Source organism: Erythrolamprus reginae, chromosome 2, assembly GCF_031021105.1.
Source record: "Erythrolamprus reginae isolate rEryReg1 chromosome 2, rEryReg1.hap1, whole genome shotgun sequence".
Lineage (NCBI taxonomy): Eukaryota > Metazoa > Chordata > Lepidosauria > Squamata > Dipsadidae > Erythrolamprus > Erythrolamprus reginae.
Genome location: NC_091951.1, coordinates 143,583,584 through 143,605,796, shown reverse-complemented (window position 1 = coordinate 143,605,796; position 22,213 = coordinate 143,583,584). Strand labels below are relative to the sequence as shown.

The 22,213-nt window shown below is 39.0% G+C and overlaps 1 protein-coding gene across 3 annotated transcripts in view; it reads left to right on the top strand.

Annotated features, from left to right (window-relative positions):
* COX10 (cytochrome c oxidase assembly factor heme A:farnesyltransferase COX10) overlaps positions 1–21,290 on the top strand; it is a 121,009-nt gene extending 99,719 nt beyond the window's left edge. For all 3 annotated transcript variants that reach the window (XM_070739740.1, XM_070739741.1, XM_070739743.1), the window contains 2 exons: positions 1,347–1,579; positions 20,693–21,290. In XM_070739740.1, coding sequence (XP_070595841.1) covers positions 1,347–1,579; positions 20,693–21,114 — 655 coding nt within the window. In that variant the 3' untranslated portion in view covers positions 21,115–21,290. The remainder of the gene's footprint in view (positions 1–1,346; positions 1,580–20,692) is intronic.
* Positions 21,291–22,213: the final 923 nt, after the last annotated feature.

Here is a 22,213-nt window from a genome sequence, read left to right as displayed (position 1 = left end):
GTAGTTCCGAGAACTGGTAAATACCAGCTCTGGCTTGCTTTGACCCTATCTATTCTCTGCCTTCCAAGTCCCAGCTGATTTGGAGAAAATGGGGATTTTGCACTAACCTTCCCATGGAGTGGGGTGGGAATGGAGATTTTACAGTATTCTTCTCCTACCATGTCCATCCCACCCACCAAGCCACGCCCATAGAACCAATAGTAAAAAAAATGTTGAATCCTACCACTGGAATTGGGGGTCAATTCAGACATCCCATTGAGGCAGAATGAATCAATCAATAACATGATGATGATGATGATGATGATGATAATTTATTACATTTGTATGCCACCCCTCTCCTAGGACTTGCCTCCGTTTGCAAGTGATGGATTCATGCAATAAAGCTTGTCATTTAACAATATTCTGTCATAGTTTACACTCTTGTGTCAAATTAGGTCCCTGTGTTAGTGTTTTCATGTATTTTCATTGAAAGCTGTGTATAGTTTTCTTGGCTCCAAAGCTTGTGAAAAAAATGTAATAAACATTGCAATCCACTAAATTAAATTACCAAAATCCACAGTTGGGCTTGTAAAATGGTTCAAATTATGTTTCCGTTTATCAAATTGTTGGCCTGGTCCATTTAATTAAAAGTTAAATTAAAGGCAGACATCTCTTCCTTCTTAGCATTCTAAAAAGATTGATGCAGAGCCAGTCCTGGGGTTATTTTGCGATTCTAAATAAACACTATAAGTGGTCTGTATGAAAGTATAAAAATCCACACTAAATGTTTAGATATGTTATTAAAAATAATTTCTTCTGTGCTTTTGAGAGTTGACATAGTTATGGCTGGAACACTAATAAAATCCATAGTTTAGGTTTATAAAGTTTTGATAAATTATTTTTTTCCAGTGCAATACATTTTGAGTACATATTTCTGTAAAGCAGTGCATGGTTAATTAAAATTTACTGCAGGACATATGTCTATAACTATGTAGAAGCAGCCTCAGAATTTCTGGATGGATGCTTAGTGCATAATATATTTAATGTAAATCACACATACAGTATTTGCATCCACCTATTTAATCTGCCTACAGAGATTCGCCGTATTTCCCATACTTCCATTGTGTTGTGTAAAAAACAAGGAAATGAACTAAAGTAAGGATGCAATCCGTTTTGCTTTTCTTTTTCTCCCGCGTTGTCAATTTTGCAGCTTACTTAGTGTACACCACCAAAGATATACCTTTCTATAGATGCTGATTGTCATCATTGAACTTAAAAATATGAAAACTTTAGGACACAAGAAAATGCTAATAGACGCTGATCTTTTACTGATATATTCCAATTCTTTGTTTCTTGTTTTTAAACAGTCCTCTGCTTGCTGTCTCGTTCGGAATCTGCTGTGCAGTTCCAGCAATAACCTTGCTGATCCTTGGAGTAAATCCTCTTATTGGTGCCTTAGGAGCCTTCAATATTTTCTTGTATTCCTGCTGCTATACGCCTCTGAAGAGAGTTAGCATTGTGAATACATGGTTAGGAGCTGTGGTTGGTGCCGTTCCGCCAGTCGTGGGTTGGCTAGCAGCAACTGGTACTCTGGATGCAGGTGAGTGTAAAGTGAAAATCCATCACATCATAGAGAAGAATGGGAATTTTAAAAATTCCTTTTTGCTTTGTAACTAGCAAAAAGCAAGTGTATATTATATATATTATGGAAATAACTGTTTTTTTCCTCATACGTCTCTATTACAAATAAAACTTTCCTTTTTTAATCAACTTGCCGTGGTAGCCTTTACATTTTTTAGAATCTACATCCTCCGTACTGAATTTCATAGCACACCTTGCTACAATATATGAGTAAAAATCAAGAGTATCTTTGTTTTAGCTACTCCCAAATATATGTAGAGTAATATGCCTGGGATAAACATATATCCATCCTAAAATAAAATACAGGAAATGGCATAAGGGCAGACTAGTTGGACCATGAGGTCTGTTTCTGCCGTCAATCTTCTATGTTTCTGTGTTTCTATTCTTGGGCAACATATGCAGAGGTATGAGAATAGCATCCTAATCTCAGGGTGGAAAAGAGTTGTTGTTGTTGTTGTTATTTATTATTAATTATTTATTTATTTGTCAAGCATGTATAAGGTAGTAGGGATTGTATAAACATAAACAATAGCAAAATAGGTACAGGTAAATTAGGCAATAGAACAGTAGAACAAGGCACAATGGTGTGCTTATGTACACCCCTTACAGACCTCTTAGGAATGGGGTGAGGTCGACGGTAGATAGTCTAAGGTTAAAGTTTTTGGGGTTTGGAGAAGAAACCATAGAGTCAGGTAGTGCATTCCAGGCATTGGTTACTCTGTTGTTGAAGTCGTATTTTCTGCAGTCAAGTTTGGAGCAATTTACATTTAGTTTGAATCGATTGTGTGCTCATGTATTGTTGCAGTTGAAGCTGAAGAAAACATTGACAGATATGATATTGTGGTAAATGATTTTATGAACTACATTTAGGTCAGATCTAAGGCAATGATGTTCTAGGCTATTTAATCCCAAAACTTCAAATGTTGGAATAAGATATTCTATTGCGAGCAGAGGAGTGGAGAACTCATCTTGTGAAATATTTTTGGTCTCTCTTAATTATATTGATATCTGATATGCAGTGCAGGTTCCAGATAGATGAGTTGTATTCAGGAATTGGTCTAGCAAATGTTTTGTATGCTCTGGTTAGTAGATTAATATTGCCAGAGGAAGCTACGCAGGATTAGATTAATAACTCTTGGTACCTTAGGTCATTGAATATGAGTACTCCAAGGTCCTTGACAGAGGAAGTTGACAGTTGACAGGTACAAGGTAGCTTTCTTTAAATTCTTTTTGTTTAAGAAAAAATCTTCTTGACAAGATAGGGTTGAGAGTTTTCGCCTCATGGATCTTACAAAGGTACCAAGAAGAGAAGTGAAGTAGTTGCTGCGAGATATTTTGAGCTGTACTACATCTATGGTACACTTGAACCAAAATGGAAGCAGACTGGTACTCCTGAGTTGAGAGATGAGATTATTATTATTATTATTATTATTATTATTATTATTATTATTATTATTATTATTATTATTATTATTTAGATTTCTATGCCGCCTCTCTCTGAGGACTCGGAGCGGCTCACAACAGAATACAATGTCACAAATCCAATAGATTAAAATCACATTAAAAACCCATTATTAAAACCATACAACTCAGACAAACCATACACAATTCTACTGTAGCCTTAGCATAGCCTAAGTTACCCCATGCCTGGCGACATAGGTGGATTTTGAGTAGCTTACGAAAGGCAAGGAGGGTTGGGGCGATTCTAATCTCTGGGGGGAGTTGATTCCAGAGGGTCGGGGCCGCCACAGAGAAGGCTCTTCTCCTGGGTCCCGCCAGATAACATTGTTTAGTCCACGGGACCTGGAGAAGGCCCTTATCGGACGCTGGGATTCATGTGACAGAAGACGGTCCCGAAGGTATTCTGGCCTGATGCCATGTAGTAGCTTTTCAATTGATTTCTAGGGAGAAACCAAGAACTTGGAGTCATTTGATTTAGAAACAATTCTTACCAGAGAAGGTGAGAATGATTTCCTTGCACCAGAAGTTACATTTAGCCTGTAGTTTTCAATAATGCTGTGTTTGGATATGTCAAAGCCCAAGCAAGCTGTTAATGTGCATCTCTGTTCTGTGAAATTACATGTGCCTGATCTCTTCCTGCTTAGCTTTTGCCACCAGCATTTTCACATACCTTGAAATCTTGCTGTCTATTCATTCCTCAGATATGAGCAATCTTTTAATAGCCAGGGGCTGTACTTAACTGTTTTTTGTGTGTGGTTTTTTTTTAAGGTAGTGATGGTACAAAGTGGAATGGGGCAATTTTTTTTATCTTGAATTTTAGAAAAAGTTGAGGGGTTTATTTAAATATATAGGTTTAGCCAATTTTAGACTTTCAATTGTTTTCCTGATTTTAACAGCTGAGACCAAACGTGGCTTCAGGGTAATTCACCTATGACTTTGGTTCTATGTGAAAACACTGCCTTTTGTTGATCTTTCTTGTCCTCTTCCAAGCCAGATTCACAATGCATGTGCACCAAGGAGTTTGCTTGAAAGACAATTTCAAGCCAAGGCAAACAGGGAGACTGTTCAAGTACACCCACAGAGCAACAAAATCCTAGTCCCTAGAGGGCTTACTTGCCAAAAAAAAAAAAAAGCCAGAATCCAGGTGGTGAAAACAAAATTATAGTTAGGTCATCATCCAGAAGTCCAGGAGTCCAAACATAAGTTGACAATTCATCTGAGTTCCAAGGGGCAGCTTCCACAGACAGTCAGTTCAAGGAGACATATGCACAATGTTTCAACTCCTACCCTCAAAATGTCGCTATGGAGCACTGCACACCAAGGCAACTAGACACAAGAGCAGTTTTTTCCCGAACACCATCACTTTACTAAACAAATAATTCCCTCAAAACTGTCAGACTTTTTACTAAATCTGCACTTCTATTTCTACTAGTTTTTCTCATCATTCCTATCATCCTTTTCCTCCCACGTAGGACTGTATGACTGTAACTTGTTGCTTGTATCCTAAGATTTTTATTAATATTGATTGTTTCTTCATTGCTTATTTGACCCCTATGACAATCATTAAGTGTTTTACCACATGATTCTTGACAAATGTATCTTTTTCTTTTATGTACGTTGAAAGCATATGCACCAAGACAAATTCCACACTTGGCCAGTAAAATTCTATTCTATTCTATGTTACAGTTATAGTAAACAAACCAACAGAGGGTTGCTGGTGAGGATAATAGAGGTTTGCTGGTGAGGATAATAGTATCTGTTTTTGATGTAAACAACAAAAGCCGGACTACTGTGGCAGGCAAGAAACCATTCAAAATGCCTTTTCATTCCTTGATCTTCTGCACAGTGTGCTTTAGAACTGGAGGGAAGTCTTGGATCTAGCCCCTCATCATGTTTCCCTTACTGCTAGGTTTTTCCGTTGTCCCACATTTGTCCAATACCCTCCAGCAATTCCAGGTGTTTCATCTGGTGCATCAAATAGTAAGGCTCAGAACCTACAGATGACTGGCATTTCAAACCACTGAATTTACCATATAGAAATCTTTGGAGAACATCCATGAAGAAAATAATGGTTTTTACCATGGTTTTGCACAGGCAACTGCTTTGGCACGCTGAACTTTAAGCATTATTTCAAGACCTCTTCCATTAAATAGAAATGTATCCAATTCACGTCAGGTCTGTCTCACATCATTCTTTTACTGTTTTTGTTGGAGTTGCAGGCAATAGCATTCACTCAGGAAGTTGTATTGAATTGCCACTTGCTGACATTTGGTATGCCCTAGGTCTGTTCTATGCACTTTAATTAAAAGTTTTGATTGCATAGATTGCACATTCTCTCGTCAGTTGGGCCTTTATATTTTCATTGTAAATGTTGGAACTCCTGTAGGTTTCAAATGAACACATTTCAAATGTAAGCAGTATTTCATTATTTTACATAATTTCTAGGATCGGTAGTACAAAAATTATTGTAAATAAATACAAATTTACTAATGAATGAAGGGCAGTTCTCAAAATATGTAATCTTAGTTCAGGGCTTCATTTCATAAGAATTTATTCAAAAGTTACTCTAGAAGAGAAAAGGGATAAAAGGGGAACTTTAAAAAAAATATTTTTGAAAGACAGATTATGAATACTTTTGTTAGTGTGGGCAAGGAGACAGACTTCCATGCCAGATTTCTGGAATCCATTAGTACTTCATCATTAATTAGCATATATAACTTTAAGTAAAAAGGCAGAAATACATTTGTTCATGGCTAAAAATAGAGAAAGTGAAGTTCTACTGAAAAAGTAATTCAACAAGGAAGAGAGAATTAGGCAGAAAGAAATTCAAGGTTTTATTGGCACTTGCTGTGTTTTATTTTTTATGGGAAGGGGAATTTGTTTATTTGCTTTGTTAAATCTAGCCATTTAGAGTGAATCATCAATTTGTTTTTCCTTTGGGCAAGAGTTTATTACTAATATATCCTTCTTCTTCTTCTTGATTCATAACATACCATCTAGTCCTATTTAGTGGTTCTGCAATTACATGGCAAGAATTGTGCTGTAAACCAGAGAATCTAAAAGCCAATTTCAACTTTCCAAAGAAAAATGATTTAAAATGCAATTAATCTAAGTAGAGAGGCCTAGTCAGGAGAGGCCTCTCCTGAAAATGAAAGATGTTTTTTTTCTTATTAAAGATAAATTGTGATAGTTGAAATATAGCAAAAGTATTAATATTTATGAGGAAGTTTTGTGTTTTTAACATTCATTTTATCCTTTCAGAAAAAGAAAAAAATATGCATCAATATGAGAGAAATCTCAATTTCTCAGTTGGTCTTGTTTATCTAATAACTTGCCTAGTATTATTTAATTTGCTTGTTTACATGTGAAAAAAAGTCTAGTGTAGTTTAGGAATTTATGTGCATTTAAATTAAAATCATTATTGTGGTTAATAGACTATCATTAATTCATATGTATAATTTTTATTTGTAATAGGAAAGTGAACACAAGAACAAGGGGGCACAATCTGAGATTAGTTGGGGGAAAGATCAGAAGCAACGTGAGAAAATATTATTTTACTGAAAGAGTAGTAGATTCTTGGAACAAACTTCTAGCAGACGTGGTTGGTAAATCCACAATAACTGAATTTAAACATGCCTGGGATAAACATATATCCATCCTAAGATAAAATACAGGAAGTAGTATACAGGCAGACTAGATGGACCATGAGGTCTTTTTCTGCCGTCAATCTGCTATGTTTCTATAATTTTTAGTTGATGAAAAAAACTAGTTTTAAGTTATGGGTAGGCTTTCTGAGTTGCACTTTCATTATTACAATTATTGTTATAATATCAGTTATAAGCATCTCAGTGATCTCTGCCTTAATTTTGTAATTTTTTTGCAGTTACCTCTCCCATGTATCAAAATCTTGTCTTTATTTAGTTCCAAACAGCAAGTAGAAATTTAAAATAATAAACTTCCTAAGAGAAACTAGAAAAAAGAAAGCCGGATTGGAACAGAATAACCCTAATTACAGCAAGTATTGCCATCAAACAGTCAAGGTTTTTCTATTATTCCCACATTTCCATATGAAAGCAGTAGATCCTGCTGGCCTTGCAAGATGGTGTCTAGTTCCCACTTCCTCAGTGGACTCCAGAGACCATAGAGCATGGCATCTCCATGCTGAGAGAATGTATCCAATGTGAAACAATCCTGTTTGCAAGAGAGATGTTTGCCAGAGAAGGCTTCATCAGATAAGAGGATTTACTCTGGTACAGTTGTGATGGTGGCATGGCAGATAATAACAGCCTGGCAACTCTGTTGGACATTAGACACCCACAGTGGCCTAGACCCATTGCTATTACTGGGTCCAAGAATGTTTATCTCATGGGACTATTTAGTTTATCTCAGACACCCCACTTCTGCCTTCTGTTTTTCCTGAAAGACATCTTGCCCTAATTTTCATTCATTTTCAGATAATTTAAATAATTCCTGGGGCTGTGGAATTTATAGACTGCCCGTGTGTGTACTAATGTTAATCACACTGAGGCTGATTTTCAAATTGCCTTGACTTTGTAATTCAAATTGGTCGTAGGGTAGACATTAATTATGTCAGCCACATCTATTTACAACTGGGGATTATAAACTGGGCACTTCTTATCAGTAAGTGACAGGTGGCAGATGGATAGGTTTAACAATAAAACACCAAGGGGAAAAGAAAAAGACAATTATGCGTGTGGCCCTTCCTCTTGGAAAGGTCCTCAACTACCCAGAAGAAGGGTTTTAAAGAAGAAAACCCTCACTTTGTTCTGAAGCAATGGCACTAATGAAACTTCAAGTGAACTTTCCTTCAGTAGGTAGGAAAGAAGATGGACAGACAGACCATGTTTTGAAACACCTTCAAGTAACTGGTTGCAAAAGGAAAAAAAGGGGGAGGGGCTTCTTTTCCTGGAGCATATTTATCCTGGTCTTGGAGAATTATATAGCGAATTGAGCTGGTAGATCCTTAGTAAACCCCTGATTTTTTTTAATCTTCTTCAAAAATGACAACAACTCAAAAACATCTTACCCGGCTTGTAAAAGAGACAAACATTTCAATAGTGATGGATAGTAAAAGGTACTTGAAGGCAAAATGCTGTTCTGTTCATCTAACAAATATGGAAACATTTGGGTAATGCTTGTAGGCAGTTGTAAATGTAATAAGACCAAAGTTAGTTGATTCTTCTTTCCCAGTCATATTGCTCATTCTGCCATTGAGATACCTGAGGGATTGGTGCAATCAAAGTCAGGGCCCATTCAATAAATTCATTGACATCCCCACTGTACACAGCTGTGTTAAGTTCCTAGTGCTTTCAAATAAAAGAAAAAAATACTCAACCACCCATATGGGACAGCTGCTCCAGTTTGTTCTACCCTGGGTCTCTATTACAATGTAATCAGCAGGGGGCACCAAAGTAGTAGCAAGAACAATGAGTTGACTTGACAGTAGTGTATGAGAATAATAGGACTGAAATTCATTTGATTACAGCCTCATTAGCTGAAACAATATTATGGAAACATATTGTAAACATGTTATGAATACAGCCTTGGATGCTTGTTGAAAATTCTAATTCAAAAGGTGATGAACTCCTGTTTTAATTACTGCATTACTCATCCTCTCTCGTCATCTGCTATTCACCTTCCACTCTCTTATTTCTGTTCAGAGCTCTGCTGCTCAGTATTTCCCATCCTTTGGGCAAGATAAATCCTTCAATTTGTCAATCCACGGGAAGAACTTGGTTTGTGCCTGCGAGGTCTTGCCATTCTTTTTCTTTGTTGCTCCTTTAAATTCAGTTGTTGATTCAAGGATGGAAGAAGAAAACAACAGCTGGTAATAGGGAAAGGCCCTAGGAAGCCTAGGGCCTATATCATCCCTCTGGAAAGCATCAAACAATGTAGTTACTTGAAGTAAGTTCCAAGTAGATGTATTTTGATCATACTGGAACCACACAAAATTCAATATAGTTGTAGCAGGTGTTAGATCTCCCACTGGAAATGAATCAGACTTTCGCAGAGCTTCTCTTCTTCTGTTCTTTTTTACATAAGAAATTAAATCACCTAGGTCATCTCCTTTTTTGGAAATGAAGGGAAAGAATTTATTCTATAAGGCTATATTTCTAACTTACTGATCCTGAAGTCATACTGGATTTAAATGAGGCTTGTCAAACTCCCAGCCCGTAGGCCAGATGTGTCATGTGCTGGCCACACCCACACCCAGTTTTGTGAAGAGGGGGAAAGTCCTGATAAATCATGTGACAACTCTGTGAATTTGACATCCCTACTTTAAATCAACCAAAAGCCTAGCTTTTTTAAAAAAAAATCTGATATTTAAAAAATAAAAACACACTTTGGCTTACTCTATTCATATAATTATTGGAAAATAAGGTCCTGTGAATTTGAAGTGACTGATTATTCTCAGATCAATTTAATTGTAGCTTCTGCTTTAATCATGCTGTGTACTTCAGATCACAGAGAAGGAGAAGAAGGTAGTGCTGTTTACTTTTTGCATTTGCATTTTTTGAATTCAAGGAGAAGGGGCATTTATAACTGGCTGTTACAGACAATTTTATTAGCAGTTTGTTTTCAAACACAGACCAATCAGATTAGGCTGGGGCAGGATTAGACTGGGAAGTATAAAAGGCAGGAAAAAGCCATTTTAATTTGCACTTCAGATCACAGAGAAGGAGAAGAAGGTAGTGCTGTTTACTTTTTGCATTTGCATTTTTTGAATTCAAGGAGAAGGGGCATTTATAACTGGCTGTTACAGACAATTTTATTAGCAGTTTGTTTTCAAACACAGACCAATCAGATTAGGCTGGGGCAGGATTAGACTGGGAAGTATAAAAGGCAGGAAAAAGCCATTTTAATTTGCACTTCAGATCACAGAGAAGGAGAAGAAGGTAGTGCTGTTTACTTTTTGCATTTGCATTTTTTGAATTCAAGGAGAAGGGGCATTTATAACTGGCTGTTACAGACAATTTTATTAGCAGTTTGTTTTCAAACACAGACCAATCAGATTAGGCTGGGGCAGGATTAGACTGGGAAGTATAAAAGGCAGGAAAAAGCCATTTTAATTTGCACTTCAGATCACAGAGAAGGAGAAGAAGGTAGTGCTGTTTACTTTTTGCATTTGCATTTTTTGAATTCAAGGAGAAGGGGCATTTATAACTGGCTGTTACAGACAATTTTATTAGCAGTTTGTTTTCAAACACAGACCAATCAGATTAGGCTGGGGCAGGATTAGACTGGGAAGTATAAAAGGCAGGAAAAAGCCATTTTAATTTGCACTTCAGATCACAGAGAAGGAGAAGAAGGTAGTGCTGTTTACTTTTTGCATTTGCATTTTTTGAATTCAAGGAGAAGGGGCATTTATAACTGGCTGTTACAGACAATTTTATTAGCAGTTTGTTTTCAAACACAGACCAATCAGATTAGGCTGGGGCAGGATTAGACTGGGAAGTATAAAAGGCAGGAAAAAGCCATTTTAATTTGCACTTCAGATCACAGAGAAGGAGAAGAAGGTAGTGCTGTTTACTTTTTGCATTTGCATTTTTTGAATTCAAGGAGAAGGGGCATTTATAACTGGCTGTTACAGACAATTTTATTAGCAGTTTGTTTTCAAACACAGACCAATCAGATTAGGCTGGGGCAGGATTAGACTGGGAAGTATAAAAGGCAGGAAAAAGCCATTTTAATTTGCACTTCAGATCACAGAGAAGGAGAAGAAGGTAGTGGCCCGCGCGCCTAACGGCGCGCGAATCATATAACTATAAACCAAAATCAGCAAAGTTTGGTAGCAATAGGGATTGTTGATTTTCCTGCTAAGTACTTGTATTTCAATACATTGTTAAGATGACTGGCTTGGTGCAGTGTAACATTTGTTTGGCTGTTGTCTTCCGTAGTACCTTGTGGAACTTGGGGTACTGCCCTCTTTGCATAAGGACATCTAGGTTAGATGGCGAGATCTCTAGATTGCAGTCCTTAGTTTGTAGCTTGCAGTCAGAAGTGGAAAGATTGTCCCAGCCACGTGCTGTAATGCAGCCATGTGTCCAGCCTCCACTTCCACAGCGCCCCCCGAGGAGGAGGGCTGTGTGGACAACTGTCGGTTCAGGAAGATTGCGTGCAGTTGAGCAAAAACATAGCAATTTTGGTCTCTCTGTATCAAATTCCTATAGTGTTCTTGTGGATTTAAATAGTAAGGATGTTGGAGATATTAGCAAGGTCCCTCAGGCAGAGAATGAGGGGATGTTCAAAGGGGAAGTTGTCGTAAATGTCACCAAACCATCAAGTACAGTTAGTAGAAATAAAAAGAGGACACATTTTCTTGTGGGTGATTCGACCGTTAGAGGTGTTGATTTGGGACAGAGCAAGGATGTGGTTAAGGTGCTGAGGTGTCTCCCAGGGGCCACTGCCAGCAGGGACAGGAGGCGGATTACAAACATTGTTAAGACTGTGAGTAAAGGTAATAACGTTGATGTGGTGGTGCATCTTGGCACAAATGATTTGTCCCAGAGAAATGTTAATGTAGTAAAAAGAGATTTTCAATGTCTAAGTGTGGAGCTGGGTAAAATAACTGATTCAGTGACTTTCTCAGAGGTGTTACCGGTTTGTGGCCAAGAGGATAAAACAACGTGTATCAGAGAGTTTAATGTGTGGTTAAGGCAGTGGTGTAAAGCTGAAGGTTTTGGCTATGTAAGTCATGATGTCAGTAGGTGGTCTAATAGGGAGTTGTTTAAGAGGGATGGTTTGCATCCATCATACAGAGGTACCCAGGTGCTCGGTGAGGAATTCAGAACTTTTTTGGACAGGCATTTAAACTAGGTAAAGGGGACAGAGATGTAACTGATGTGGGTGATTTCTGTCCCCGACCAATGAGGATAAAGCAGTTTTTGGAAGCTTATGAAAAGGGAGCTGCAAATAATATAGATGTAGTTGTTGATGATAAGGGGCAAACTAATAGCGAAAATAATGTTCTTCGGGTAATGTGCACAAATGCTCGAAGCTTGAGCAACAAGCTCTGTGAATTAATGGCCATAATATCTAGAGATAATTTGGACCTGGTTGCCATAACTGAGACATGGTTTAAGGATTCTAATGAATGGGAAATATCCATACCAGGATATACACTGTATAGGAAGGATAGAATAGAGAGAAGGGGAGGTGGAGTAGCCATTTATATTAAAGAAAGTCTAAAAACAACACTAATTCAAAATACGTGTCAAGATCTAGAGACTCTCTGGATTTGCATGCAAAATAAAGAAGGTTCTGTCATTAGAATTGGGGTGATCTATAGGCCTCCAGGGCAATCCGAGGAATATGACAACAAGATGGTGGATGAAATTACCCAAATGGCAGTAAAGGGAGATATTGTGGTTATGGGTGATTTCAACATGCCTGATGTTGACTGGAATATCCCCAGTGCCCTTACATGCAAAAGTAAGAATATAGTAGAGGCCTTTACAGGAGCAGCTCTGGCACAGCTGGTTAAGACACCAACTAGAGGGGAGAATATTCTAGATTTAGTTTTTACGAATGGGAATTGGGTTTCAGATGTCAAGGTGGGAGAAAATTTAGGTTGCAGTGACCATCTATGTTTGTGGTTTGATGTAAAAACTCATTGTGAGCAATCCTATAATGCAACCAAAGTATTGGATTTCAGAAAAACAAATTTTAATGCAATGGGAGAATATTTAGATAATGAATTAAAGGGGAGGGATAAAATGGCAGGAGCGAGCATCCAGTGGACTGTATTAAAAAAGGCCATCTTAAAAGCCACTGGACTGTATGTAAGACAAATAACTAAAGGTAAAAGGAAGAAGAAACCGCTATGGTTTAGCAATGATGTAAGGGCTATAGTCAATGAAAAAAAGGCTGCCTATAGGAGGTATAAAGAGTCTGGAAGTATAGCTGATAGGGAGGTATATAAAATGAGACAGAAGGAGGCGAAACAGATAATATATGCTGCTAAAGCCTCAAAAGAGGAAGAAATTGCCAAATCTCTAAAGAAGGGGGATAAAACCTTCTTCAGATATATTAATGATAAGAAGAAGAAAAATTGCGGCATCACGAAGCTTAGTACCGGGAATAATACATGCATTAATGGGAATAAGGAGATCGCTGACCATTTCAATAGCTACTTCTGTTCAGTTTTCTCAAAAGACACCTTACAAAATAATACTATAGAGGGATATAGCATTGCTTCCAGCTGTACGGATTCAGCTCCAGTGATCTTAGAAGCCGATGTCTTAGAAGAACTTGAACGATTAAAGATAAATAAGGCAATGGGTCCAGATGGCATCCACCCCAGAGTTCTTAAAGAACTCAGATCTGTCATTGCTACCCCCCTGACTGATTTGTTTAACCAATCCTTGTTAACAGGAGAAGTTCCTGAGGATTGGAGAATGGCCAGTGTTGTGCCTATTCACAAGAAGGGCAGTAGAGAAGAAGCTGGTAACTACAGGCCAGTTAGCTTGACATCAGTTGTAGTTAAAATGATGGAGACTCTACTCAAAAAGAGGATAAATCAGCACCTAAAAAACAATAACTTATTAGACCCAAATCAGCATGGCTTTACTGAAGGCAAATCATGTCAGACTAATCTCATTGATTTCTTTGACTATGTCACAAAGGTGTTGGATGAAGGTGGTGCCGTGGATATTGCCTACCTGGACTTCAGCAAAGCCTTTGATACGGTTCCACATAAAGAGCTGATAGATAAATTAGTGAAGATTGGACTTAATCCCTGGATAGTTCAATGGATTTGCAGCTGGCTGAAGCGTAGACATCAGAGAGTTATTGTTAATGGCGAGTATTCTGAGCAGAGTCAGGTTACAAGCGGTGTGCCACAAGGATCTGTTCTGGGTCCTATTCTTTTTAATATATTTGTGAGTGACATAGGGGAAGGTTTGGTAGGGAAGGTTTGCCTATTTGCCGATGACTCTAAAGTGTGCAATAGGGTTGATATTCCTGGAGGCGTCTGTAATATGGTAAATGATTTAGCTTTACTAGATAAATGGTCTAAGCAATGGAAACTGCAGTTTAATGTTTCCAAATGTAAAATAATGCACTTGGGGAAAAGGAATCCTCAATCTGAGTATTGTATTGGCAGTTCAGTGTTGGCAAATACTTCAAAAGAAAAGGATTTAGGGGTAGTGATTTCTGACAGTCTCAAAATGGGTGAACAGTGCAGTCAGGCGGTAGGGAAAGCAAGTAGGATGCTTGGCTGCATAGCTAGAGGTATAACAAGCAGGAAGAGGGAGATTATGATCCCACTATATAGAATGATGGTGAGACCACATTTGGAATACTGTGTTCAGTTCTGGAGACCTCACCTACAAAAAGATATTGACAAAATTGAACGGGTCCAAAGACGGGCTACAAGAATGGTGGAAGGTCTTAAGCATAAAACGTATCAGGAAAGACTTAATGAACTCAATCTGTATAGTCTGGAGGACAGAAGGAAAAGGGGGGACATGATCGAAACATTTAAATATATTAAAGGGTTAAATAAGGTCCAGGAGGGAAGTGTTTTTAATAGGAAAGTGAACACAAGAACAAGAGGACACAATCTGAAGTTAGTTGGGGGAAAGATCAAAAGCAACATGAGAAAATATTATTTTACTGAAAGAGTAGTAGATCCTTGGAACAAACTTCCAGCAGATGTGGTAGATAAATCCACAGTAACTGAATTTAAACATGCCTGGGATAAACATATATCCATCCTAAGATAAAATACAGAAAATAGTATAAGGGCAGACTAGATGGACCATGAGGTCTTTTTCTGCCGTCAGACTTCTATGTTTCTATGTTTCTATGTACTGATTCTGATGGAAAAAGTTGGGCATTTGTATTAAGGATTAAGCAATACTTAGGTAAATTAGTGATTTTATGGAAGAAAGGAAGCAGACTGTAGTTAACTTGTCCTGTAGAGAATTGATGCATTCAGGTTTGCTTTGAAGCCAATTAAAAGTGAAATGTTAAAATGCAGTTCATATTTTAAATTCAGCGTTGCAGTTGGGTTTATACCACAAGCTTACTCCATTGTGAAGAGAAGCAATTTGCTGGGTATCCCTGTCACACTGAGCTATGAACTGTCATGCAGGCAAGGTTCACACAACACACAAGATTGAAATGTGGCTAAGGTAATTTGTAGCTCTGCTTATCATGGAAACATAGTATGTTTGATTTGGAAAGGTAAGAAGTTTAAGCTGGTTTGGAGCTGCAAATCAACTGTCTAGCGCAAGAATAAACACACACATTTTATTTACTATTTTTGTATGCCATTTCCAAAAGCTCTGAGCACTGACAATCAAAATCAATTCATAAACAAAACAGAACTTATTCAAAAATAATAATTAAACCTGAACATAATATAATAACTATCAAAACTATCAGTAGTAGACAAAATTATGTACTCACTAGTTTCAGGTCTTCATCCCAACATGCCAACTGTATCTCTATAGAGAGGAAATTGCAAAGTATGGCAACAGCAATAAAACATATTCATTTCTTGGATTAATTTAGACAATTGGATCTGATAGGATGAGCAGATCAGTACAGAAATTTCAGGCCACAGATAGCCTGATCTGAATCGCCTTACGAACCTACTTCCGGAACCAATTAAGTTCGTAAGACGAGGTATTACTGTATTTGACTTTTTTAGGTTACATTGGATAATTTAGCCAAAGCTAAATACTTTTAAGTGACCAGCACTTTAAAACACTCCCAGATGTCCACTGGCAACCGGTGAAGCAGTAGGGTCAACCCAGGTATATTGAGTTATATGCATTATTGTTCAAGCTACCACATTTTGTACCAGTCGCAGTTTCCAATTGCTTGTCATGCATGTATAGACTGCATCACAGTGACAACAAATACTATAGCTATTTTTCTACGTGGTAAGCAGTTCACGATTGTGCAGCCTATATGACTTTTGCATGATTTAACTTATATCTGATTGGGGATCAGTTGTAAAATTAACACTTTCTCTTGTAATTCACTACATTCATATAAAAAAGCTAAATAAGATGACTTTCTTGATGATGTTTATTTCCCAAAGCAAAAAACTATATTGCTGAACAGTAGAGAATTATCCTATTTCAATAGGCAATTTTTAATAATAAAAAGTAGCATGACCTACTGTGTTATATCCATAATCCTTGACCTCAGAAGTACTTTTTTTCATTTAAAAGTAGTTTTTTTATAATCTCTTTAAAAACTGAATACAGTGGTACCTTGTGATACGAACCCCTCGTGATACGAACCCCTCGTGATACGAACCCCTCGTGATACGAACCCCTCGTGATACGAACCCCTCGTGATACGAACCCCTCGTGATACGAACCTGGGGTTCGGAAATTTTTTGCCTCTTCTTACGAAATTTTTTCGGCTTACGAACCCACCGCAGATCGCAAAATGGCGCTCCGCTGGCCGGCGGCGCCCAGCTGTCACCTTTTAAAACAGCCGGGGGGCTTCTCGGCGTTCTCCCGAACCCGAACCTTTGACTTCAGTATCTTATAAGTTAGGACGACCAAGGATTTATACCAAAACCAATTAAAACAACCATACAACCCTTCTAAACAGGTTCTTTAAGACTGGATTTCAGTTTCAGAATACCTACATTATCCTACATAACTAGTAAAGTCTTGGGCAAGTATTTTCCATCACCAACTACCATGCACACATATTTTCTTCCTAAGTGTATCAACTGGCTCCTAGAATGTGGAAATAATTTGAATAATTCATCCATATTATTCAAAAAGAATTACCCAAATTGTGTGTTTAACAGAATGGTCTTTTTTGATAGTTAAAGCAATAAACATTGCCTTAAGCATCAGTAATAAGACTTCCAACATCTGTTTTTGAGCTGATATTGTTACCTTTCAGTGTTGACTATACAATGCTTAGTTAGCTGTCTCTGTTATATGCATATGAAGCCAGAAACCAAGACTTTGAAAGAGGTAGCAAATTGGTTTGAAGTTCCAATTTGAAAATTGTAAAGTATACAAAGTTGAGTGAACCAAAGTTTTATATTGCAAGACTTTTTACAAAACATTACCCTGAGTTTCCATTCAGATGTATGTATGCAGACATAACAAGAGATAAAACTTTTGTGTGTGTGCACAATAGGTTTATATACTGATATTTAACAGAGTGGGGAATAGCTACTTCTGATGTGGAGGGGATTAGCTCAGTGTTCCAATCCAAATTTGCATATTTTATTTTTAGTGACAGGCACATAGATTATAACAGGAAAAAATGGAGCAGAATATATATTTTAATAAAAACTGTAAATCAGAGAAGTTACTATTAGCCAAAAAAGAGTGCAAGGAAATACATACCACAGCAAAAATATTGCTCAACAACATTAAGGCAATTTATCCATTCTCTTGTGAATAAAACAGATTTTCCTGTTACGCTTTGAAAATTTGAATGCATGAAATTAGTTCAGAACTGGACCTGTGAAATTCAGTTAAACGTCTCAGTCTACTAATGCCTATTAAAAGTCTGTCATGAAAGACAGATTTTCTGAAGAGACTATTGGGTGTCTTTACTAAATTTTAGGGTCATAAGATTTAATCTTTTGAAGCATATGATTTTGAACACGGACTGTAATTATAAGAAAATGTTCCATAATTATTGTTACAATTACAGTGCCCAAGTGCCTGAGCTCTTATTATAGGATAGTTTTCATTTTCCCTTTAATTTTTGCTTTTGCATCAACTTTTAAAGTTGTCCAAAAATAGATAACTCACAAACAGAATAAATAGAACCACATTTTAAATAATTGAGGTTCTTGTTTTTATCCTATGTGACATTAAACCTTATACTTTTGATTTGTACAGAGCAACAATAAAATGCTATGGGACACATATTTTGTAGTGATGAATGAGTTACATGCTTATCCACACATTTTTGTCTATGTATCGTATGCATCTAAATTACCATGATCAATTTCATGCATTTCTGCTTAATAAATCTGCACCAGAAACATGGCAAGGTAATATTCAGGTGACATTTTATTTAAACTACTTTTCTGTACCTCTTGAAAGCAGAATGATTGCTTTTGGAAAATCTGCAGCCACTTTGCCTGTGTAAGGTGTACAGAATCGATCAGAGATAGGTAGTCTTTCAAATAGTCATGAAGAGCTTTATAGCCATAACCATCTTCTTGGATTACACTCAAGTGAATTTTCAAGCAGATCTCACAGAGACGAGGTACCACATGTGCATAGAAAGGCATGTCTGTTACTGCCTGAGCTGTTGCATTCTGGACCAGTTGTACCTTCCAAGAAGTCTTCAAGGCTTGCCACATGTAGAATGCAGTTGTCAGTTGTCCACTTACCAAGTAACTAAGGTATAAATGGTCATATAGAGTGGGGGTTTTTTTCATTGCAGGAATTTTGAAGCTCTTTTGTAAGATACAATGTCTAAGTAAATTACACTTTTTTGAGTTATGATATGAAAGATAATGTTTTATTCTTTTTAAAAAAAGAGTTCCATTTTATTAATAAACATTGTGATTCCACCCATTAGATCACTGTTAATGGTGAATTCTAATTAACCAGAGAATTTTTATGGGAAGCAATTGAAGGGGGCCGACCTGAAAATACAGTTATAAGATCCAGAATTAACTTGGGGTTGTTGCTTCTGAGAATGTTTTGTTCAATTTTTTTAATTTCATACATCATGGTAATAGTAGTAGTAGTAGTAGTAGTAGTAGTAGTAGTAGTAGTAAATAATAGTAGTAGTAGTAGTAGTAATAATAATAATAATAATAATAATAATAATAATAATAATAATAATACATATAATATAGAGCAGAGGTCCCCAACCGCCGGTCCACGGACCGGGACCGGGCCGTTGGGGTTTTCCAGCCGGTCCGCGGCGCCACTGCCCTCCCGGCAGAGGACATTATGCAGGACAGGGTGGTGCGTCGGGCAGGGCGGGGAGAATCAGGAGGCTCCTTTGGCGGCTGGGGGCTGCCTGGCTTTGTGATTTTGGCTGGGGGGGAGTTAGGAAGGTCCTACTTCTCCCCCCCCCCAGCCAAAAACTCAAAGCCTATCTGCTGGATACGGGCAATGAGCGGGACGAGCGGCGCCGAAGCCGGTGGCTGTGGCAGCTGCTGCAAGAGGCTTCCGCGCCGCTCTGTCCCACTCATCGCCCGTATCCAGCAGATAGGCTTTGAGTTTTTGGCTGGGGGGGGGGGAAGTAGGACCTTCCTAAGTCCCCCCCCCAGCCAAAAACTCAAAGCCTATCTGCTGGATACGGGCGATGAGTGGGACAGAGCGGCACGGAAGCCTCTTGCAGCAGCTGCCACAGCCACCGGCTTCGGCGCCGCTCGTCCCGCTCATTGCCCGTGTCTGGCAGAAGCTGCTGCCCGAGTGCTCTTGGCTGGCGGGATTCAAAGTGCTGGGGTGGGGGGTGTCCTGACAGCCCCCCCACCCCAGTGCTTTGCCTCCCACTGGGACACCCCCCACCCCAGCACTTTGAATCCCGCCGGCCAAGAGCACTCGGGCAGCAGCTTCTGCCAGACACGGACAATGAGCGGGACGAGCGGCGCCGAAGCCGGTGGCTGTGGCAGCTGCTACAAGAGGTTTCCGCACCGCTCATCCCACCCATTGCCCGTATCCAGCAGAAGCTGCTGCCCGAGTGCTCTTGGCCGGTGGGATTCAAAGTGCTGGGGTGGGGGGTGTCCCAGCGGGAGGCGAAGCACTGGGGTGGGGTGGCTGTCGGGACACCCCCCACCCCAGCACTTTGAATCCCGCCAGCCAAGAGCACTCGGGCAGCAGCTTCTGCTGGATACGGGCGATGGGTGGGACGAGCAGCGCGGAAGCCGGTGGCTGTAGCAGCTGCTGCAAGAGGCTTCCGCGCCGCTCTGTCCCACTCATCGCCCGTATCCAGCAGATAGGCTTTGAATTTTTGGCTGGGGGGTGGAGAAGTAGGACCTTCCTAACCCCCCCCCAGCCAAAATCACAAAGCCAGGCAGCCCCCAGCCGCCAAAGGAGCCTCCTGATTCTCCCCGCCCTGTGGAGAAGTGTGGAGGGCTGCGTCACTAAGCTCCACCCCTCCATAACCCCACCCCCATATGACCAAAGCCCCCCCCCCTGGGCCGTGGAAAATTGGTGTAGCTTAAAGCCGGTCCCTGGTGCAAAAAAGGTTGGGGACCTCTGATATAGAGCACATATAACATTTGGTCATCTGTCACCTGATTTAATCATCTTATTTCGTTCACATAGAAAGCAAGTATTTAGAGGCTACATGAGCAAACTACATAAAATGTTCCTTGTAGCTGCATTATGTATACTTTTCACTGCCTTGGGGCAAGCGGGTTACGATGATATGATTTCTGCATCTGCAAATAATTTATGGCTATATAAAGTAACAAATAGAAAGCTCAACAAAGTTGTTGTTGTTAAAATTTGCTGTGGCCTCCAACTCCAGAGGACATTAGGCATTAATATTTTGAAGAACAGAATAATAAAACATTACAGCTCAGACTAAAGGCAACTCCAGCAATAAAGTTTCTATTATTGAAATAATCCATTTTAGCCACTGTATAAACAATTGAATGTTTTAAATATCTCTTTTTCAGGATCATTAGTGCTTGGAGGAATTCTTTACTCTTGGCAATTTCCTCATTTCAACGCCCTGAGCTGGGGCCTCCGTGAAGATTATTCCCGAAGTGGCTACTGCATGATGTCTGTCACTCACCCTGCACTGTGCAGGCGAGTGGCTCTGCGTCACTGCTTGCTCTTAATTGGACTCACGTCGCTGGCTCCTGTCCTTGATGTCACCACATGGACATTCCCTGTAATTTCTCTCCCAATCAATTTATACATTTCCTACCTTGGCTTTCGTTTCTACAGAGATGCAGACCGTGCCAGCTCGAGGAAGTTGTTTTTGTGTAGCCTCTGGCACTTGCCATTGCTCATTTTTCTTATGTTAGCTTGCAAGAAGTCATTTGCCCGTGAGGACAAGCCAAAGCAGCTACCAGCTGAAATTACCTCATGTTGAAACACAAGACTTTTTCAACATGAGGTAATTTCAGGCGGTAGGTGCTTGCCTTCCAAATGGACAGTTTTGATCAATCATGGCAGATGGAAAAAGTTCGTACTGATATGGTCTGAATCATTTCTGTCCGATAAACACAGTGTTTATTATTTTCAAATTAAATGATTTCGTTTAAGGCACTTTCATGGCTTTTGGATTTGAGTATTGTGATTATTATTAATTTATTTTACTGCTACCCCAGTCCTTCAGAAGATCCCAGAGTACTGCAGAGAAAATATTTTGTAAGGATGAATGTTAAGTAATAGCATAAAGAAGTACATCATAATATTCTTTGTAATGCATTGTACTATAGCTTTGTAAAACCATTATGCAAAAATTATTTCCTTCTGTGACAATCAATAGCATATCTGAGATAACTACATCTGTCTATAATCTTAAGCCAGTGATGGCAAACCTGTGGTAAGGGTACCACAGATGGCATGAGGAGCCATATCTGCTGGCACTCGAGCCATTGCCCTAGCTCAGCTCCAACATACATATGTGTCCGGGCAGCTGGTTTTTGGCTTGCACAGAGGCTCTGGGAGGGCATTTTTGGCTTCCAGAGAACCTCCAGTGAATGGGAAAGGGCATTTTTACCCTCCCCCAGCTCCAGGAAAGCCTTTGGAGCTTGGGGAGGGTGAAACACGAGCCTCCTGGGCCTACCAGAAGTTGAAAAATAGGCCATTTCTGGCCTCCAGAGGGCCTCGGGGGGGGAGGAGGCCATTTTCACCATTCCCAGGCATTGAATTATGGGTATGGGCACTCACGCATGTGTGATAGCACACACACATGCACTGTTGCCACCCGAGGAAAAAAATTGTTTAGGCCATCACTGTCCTAAACAATACTTATTATCCTATATTTGAAATGATCTACTGTTTCTTCAACCACTTTCCTAAGCTTGGACAGTTATAAACTGCTTCCTACACAAACCTGCTTTTTAATGACCCCTTTTGTCCCAGTACAATAATGTTGTATTATATGAATGAAACAGCCACATTATTATTTGCTTCTACCTTCTCTGGTATTGTGGGACCAACTCCTCCCTATTATTTATATATTT